The sequence below is a fragment of the Musca autumnalis genome, unplaced genomic scaffold (assembly GCF_047663935.1).
Source record: "Musca autumnalis isolate F117 unplaced genomic scaffold, ASM4766393v1 scaffold_4, whole genome shotgun sequence".
NCBI classification, from domain to species: Eukaryota; Metazoa; Arthropoda; class Insecta; order Diptera; family Muscidae; genus Musca; species Musca autumnalis.
In genome coordinates, this window is record NW_027411977.1 from 187,520,738 (window position 1) to 187,526,473 (window position 5,736).

Below are 5,736 nucleotides of genomic sequence, written 5' to 3' on the forward strand. Positions count from 1 at the left end.
AAAATGTTTGTTTTGTTTTAGTTGAAGATTCAATCATATGATTGCTTAAGTCTGGAGTATTCCCCCTTGGCTTAACTTCATCATTACCTATGAGAGTAATGTTTGCAAAACGCAATGGCAGCACTTTTTGAAAAATAAATGTATGTCTTTTAACAAAGTTTTACACAAACTGTCTTTCAAGCCAATATGCTATACTTGTTATTATATAAAATTATACTTTTTATCTGCAGAAGTAACGTTAACTGGAAACACACATATTTGCATGTCCTGACGAAAACAATAGCAAAACAAAAAAACTTTTATTTCATCAACAGTAAAACAAGTATACAAAACAAATTCATTTGTAAGGTACATATGCATGTATGTATGTATTTTGCATTTAAACATGTATTTCATTTCAGCTGTACAGACACAACTGCCTAATACCAGTTTGTTATCATGCTAATAACTCCTTCAGGACACCATTGTATATAATCCAAACAGGCTTTGTTGTTGTTATTGTCTTCGTTATCGCCATCAAGTTCAAGCTCGTCCATGTTATTATTAGCCAAATATTTGCGGCCTTGCCATTCGGCGCGATAAAGGTCTTCATCGTTAATATCATCGTTATGAAGTTGCGGTTTTTCGGGTCGTGATGTTGTTGGCCTATTTAACATATAATCAAGAAATGGTACCCAAATGAATAATTAGTAGTACCACAAAACAAAACATATGTATGTACTGAGTACATTTGGCTACAAGTATGAATAAATGAATGAATGAACGAAAGAACACAACAAAGAACTTTAACACAGCACAAACAAATTGAATGAACAATTCGACAGACATGCGAATAAAAAGAAACACAGACCCTACAATTTTCATTTCAAAGGCGTTAAAAGAAAGATATATTTTAAAGATAAGATTGGGGTATTTAAATATCGGTTTGGATGGATATTCTTTTATGGAGGATGATACAATGCAACAGTGGTATGAAAGGGGAAAAATTACAGGTGTTCAATAAGATACAATTATAGCCAAATTTTCATGTGAATAATTTACGTTGTGGAAGTTTTCCGTAGGAAAATTTCACATTTGTGAAGTTTTCCATAGCAACATTTTACATTGGTGAAGTTTTCCATAGAAAAATTTCACATTGGTGAAGTATTCCATAGGAAAATTTCACATTGGTGAAGTTTGTCATACGAAAATTTCACATTGGTGAAGTTTTCCATAGGAAAATTTCACATTGGTGAAGTTTTCCATAGGAAAATTTCACATTGGTGAAGTTTTCCATAGGAAAATTTCACATTGGTGAAGTTTTCCATAGGAAAATTTCACATTGGTGAAGTTTTCCATAGGAAAATTTCACATTGGTGAAGTTTTCCATAGGAAAATTTCACATTGGTGAAGTTTTCCATAGGAAAATTTCACATTGGTGAAGTTTTCCATAGGAAAATTTCACATTGGTGAAGTTTTCCATAGGAAAATTTTACATTGGTGAAGTTTTCCATAGGAAAATTTCACATTGGTGAAGTTTTCCATAGGAAAATTTCACATTGGTGAAGTTTTCCATAGGAAAATTTCACATTGGTGAAGTTTTCCATAGGAAAATTTCACATTGGTGAAGTTTTCCATAGGAAAATTTCACATTGGTGAAGTTTTCCATAGGAAAATTTCACATTGGTGAAGTTTTCCATAGGAAAATTTCACATTGGTGAAGTTTTCCATAGGAAAATTTCACATTGGTGAAGTTGGTGTAGTTTTCCATAGGAAAATTTCACATTGGTGAAGTTTTCCATAGGAAAATTTCAATTGGCGAAGTTTTCCATAGGAAAATTTCACATTGGTGAAGTATTCCATAGGAAAGTTTCACATTGGTGAAGTTTGCCATACTAAAATTTCACATAGGTGCAGTTTGCCATAGGAATTGGATTCAAAATTTCATATTGGTTAAGTTTCCCATAGGAAATTTCACATTGGTGAAGTTTTCCGTAGGAAAATTTCACATTGGTTAAGTTTTCCATAGGAAAATTTCATATTGGTGAATTTTTCCAAAGAAAAATTTCATATTGGTGAAGTTTTCCATAGGAAAATTTCACATTGGTGTAGTTTTCCATAGGAAAAGTTTTCTATAGGAAGTTATCCATAGGAAAATTTCACATTGGTGAAGTTTTCCATAGGAAAATTTTACATTGGTGAAGTTTTCCATAGGAAAATTTCACATTGGTGATGTTTTCCAAAGGAAAATTTCACATTGGTGAAGTTTTCCATAGGAAAATTTCACATTGGTGAAATTTTCCATAGGAAAATTTCACATTGGTGAAGTTTTCCATAGGAAAATTTCACATTGGTGAAGTTTTCCATAGGAAAATTTCACATTGGTGAAGTTTTCCATAGGAAAATTTCACATTGGTGAAGTTTTCCGTAGGCAAATTTCACATTGGTGAAGTTTTTCATAGGAAAATTTCACATTGGTGAAGTTTTACATAGGAAAATTTCACATTGGTGCAGTTTTCCATAGGAAAATTTCACATTGGTGAAGTTTTCTATAGGAAAATTTCACATTGGTGAAGTTTTCCGTAGGAAAATTTCACGTTGGTTAAGTTTTCCATAGGAAAATTTCATATTGGTGAATTTTTCCAAAGAAAAATTTCACATTGGTGAAGTTTTCCATAGCAAAATTTCACACTGGTGAAGTTTTCCATAGAAAAATTTTACATTGGTGAAGTTTTCCATAGGAAAATTTCACATTGGTGAAGTTTTCCAAAGGAAAATTTCACATTGGTGAAGTTTTCCATAGGAAAATTTCACATTGGTGATGTTTTCCATAGGAAAATTTCACATTGGTGATGTTTTCCATAGGAAAATTTCACATTGGTGAAGTTTTCCATAGAAAAATTTCACATTGGTGAAGTTTTCCATAGGAAAATTTCACGTTCGTGAAGTTTTCCATAGGAAAATTTCACATTGGTGAAGTTTTCCGTAGGAAAATTTCACATTGGTGAAGTTTTCCGTAGGAAAATTTCACATTGGTGAAGTTTTCCATAGGAAAATTTCACATAGGTGACATTGGTGAAGTTTTCTATAGGAAAATTTCTCATTGGTGAAGTTTTCCATAGGAAAATTTCACACTGATGAAGTTTCCAATATGAACACATTGGTGAAGTTTTTCGTAATAAAATTTCACATTGGTGAAATTTTTCATTGTACCACTGTCTTCTCATTCATGTTAAGTCTCACACATCCTCTAAGTTTTACATATTGCACTGAGTTTTTTCTTTGTTATTTTACACATGTTCTCCCGCTTCTGTCAAGAAATAATATTCAAAATAATCGCCAATAAAAAAAACAATTCATAATTACATGAATAAAATTTTCAAAATACTGCCCAAAACTCCATTGTTTTCGTCCATTGTTGAGGCCGCCACTTCGCAAATTGTTCTCAGCAGACAACCGGTTCCATTCATTTGATAGTGATCCAAATAGCCGGTAAATGTGCGATAAAATGAACGACGGTCATAACGGGGCAATAATTGTTGGCCAGATGTATTATTGGCAGTGGTGGTAGATCTCTTTCGTTTCTTCTCTTTCAAATTGCGGTTATTAATAACTGTAACGTTGTTGCCAACACCCAAATAGGTTTCATCTAAATCCCACTATTTTTACAAAAGGAAAATAAAAATGGATATTTTGTGTAAAAATGTAAATGTTAATATTATTCACACCATTGCACACACACACAAACAAACAAAGACATTCTCATAATATTCACACATTTTGGTTACTGGATCCACTCACCCTATCTATCCACTCATTGTAGGAATCATTTGATGGCAAACCATAATTGGATTCAAAATTAAAAGCCATGTAAATATTACGATTGGGTAAGTCCACTGGTATAGCCACAGCTGCTAAATACTGTCAATAAAACGGATTTCTGTGTTGGTGGCACTTGGCAAAGTCACTTCACTTTTCCTTACCCCAAATGAACCGCCTCTTGGAAAGAATACACCAGCCCAAACTGGAGCAATGTTGACCAAATACATGCAAATAATGGTAACCGCTAATAGTAATGACGTTGTTGTTGGCCTTCGTTGTGCTGGCCATATATGGGTCACTTGATGCAATGTCATCATCTGTGGTCGCTTTCGTTGTAACTGCAACATTGTGTTTAAGTGTCGTCGTCTGCCTTTGCCAATTGTTGGTAACTAACTGTTGGTGGTAATTGTTGAAGTGCGGTTAATATAAGCCAACAAAGCATCATTGTTAGCAATCTAAGACAATGTTGTTTGGCACATGAAAGAGAAATCTATGTAGTACATATTACAGGCTGATTAACATTTATTGATTCTCATTTTTGTTGCAATGGGCAATATGTAAAATAGCCATTAAATGTAGCGGGACAAACATTTCACTTCAGTGAAGTTTTCCATAGGAAAATTTCACATCAGTGAAGTTTTCCATAGGGAAATTTCACATTTGCGAAGTTTTCCATAGAAAAATTTCACATCAGTGAAGTTTTCCATAGGAAAATTTCACATCAGTGAAGTTTTCCATAGGAAACTTTCACATCAGTGAAGTTTTCCATAGGAAAATTTCACATCAGTGAAGTTTTCCATAGGAAAATTTCACATCAGTGAAGTTTTCCATAGGAAAATTTCACATCAGTGAAGTTTTCCATAGGAAAATTTCACATCAGTGAAGTTTTCCATAGGAAAATTTCACATCAGTGAAGTTTTCCATAGGAAAATTTCATATCAGTGAAGTTTTCCATAGGAAAATTTCACATCAGTGAAGTTTTCCATAGGAAAATTTCACATCAGTGAAGTTTTCCATAGGAAAATTTCACATCAGTGAAGTTTTCCATAGGAAAATTTCACATCAGTGAAGTTTTCCATAGGAAAATTTCACATCAGTGAAGTTTTCCATAGGAAAATTTCACATCAGTGAAGTTTTCCATAGGAAAATTTCACATCAGTGAAGTTTTCCATAGGAAAATTTCACATCAGTGAAGTTTTCCATAGGAAAATTTCACATCAGTGAAGTTTTCCATAGGAAAATTTCACATCAGTGAAGTTTTCCATAGGAAAATTTCACATCAGTGAAGTTTTCCATAGGAAAATTTCACATCAGTGAAGTTTTCCATAGGAAAATTTCACATCAGTGAAGTTTTCCATAGGAAAATTTCACATCAGTGAAGTTTTCCATAGGAAAATTTCACATCAGTGAAGTTTTCCATAGGAAAATTTCACATCAGTGAAGTTTTCCATAGGAAAATTTCACATCAGTGAAGTTTTCCATAGGAAAATTTCACATCAGTGAAGTTTTCCATAGGAAAATTTCACATCAGTGAAGTTTTCCATAGGAAAATTTCACATCAGTGAAGTTTTCCATAGGAAAATTTCACATCAGTGAAGTTTTCCATAGGAAAATTTCACATCAGTGAAGTTTTCCATAGGAAAATTTCACATCAGTGAAGTTTTCCATAGGAAAATTTCACATCAGTGAAGTTTTCCATAGGAAAATTTCACTTCAGTGAAGTTTTCCATAGGAAAATTTCACATCAGTGAAGTTTTCCATAGGAAAATTTCACATCAGTGAAGTTTTCCATAGGAAAATTTCACATCAGTGAAGTTTTCCATAGGAAAATTTCACATCAGTGAAGTTTTCCATAGGAAAATTTCACATCAGTGAAGTTTTCCATAGGAAAATTTCACATCAGTGAAGTTTTCCATAGGAAAATTTCACATCAGT

The 5,736-nt window shown here is 33.0% G+C and overlaps 1 protein-coding gene across 1 annotated transcript; it reads right to left on the reverse strand.

The window, feature by feature from the left end:
* Nucleotides 1–419: 419 nt before the first annotated feature.
* On the reverse strand, nt 420–4,148 carry LOC141403196 (uncharacterized). Its single transcript, XM_073985375.1, has 4 exons — nt 3,963–4,148; nt 3,781–3,900; nt 3,346–3,638; nt 420–645 (listed from the first exon to the last, which is right to left on the reverse strand). Exons 1-4 carry the CDS (start codon nt 4,146–4,148, stop codon nt 420–422), a joined length of 825 nt encoding a protein of 274 aa, XP_073841476.1.
* Between the last annotated feature and the right edge of the window lie 1,588 nt (nt 4,149–5,736).

What these genes read in the sequence shown, in the direction of transcription:
- LOC141403196 (XM_073985375.1), bottom strand. Translation starts at nt 4,148, where the DNA reads ATGTTGCAGTTACAACGAAAGCGACCACAGATGATGACATTGCATCAA. An exon ending in CAAGAGGCGGTTCATTTGGG is followed by an intron (nt 3,901 to 3,962) that starts GTAAGGAAAAGT and finishes TTTTATTGACAG; the next exon opens with TATTTAGCAGCTGTGGCTAT. An exon ending in ACAATGAGTGGATAGATAGG is followed by an intron (nt 3,639 to 3,780) that starts GTGAGTGGATCC and finishes TTGTAAAAATAG; the next exon opens with TGGGATTTAGATGAAACCTA.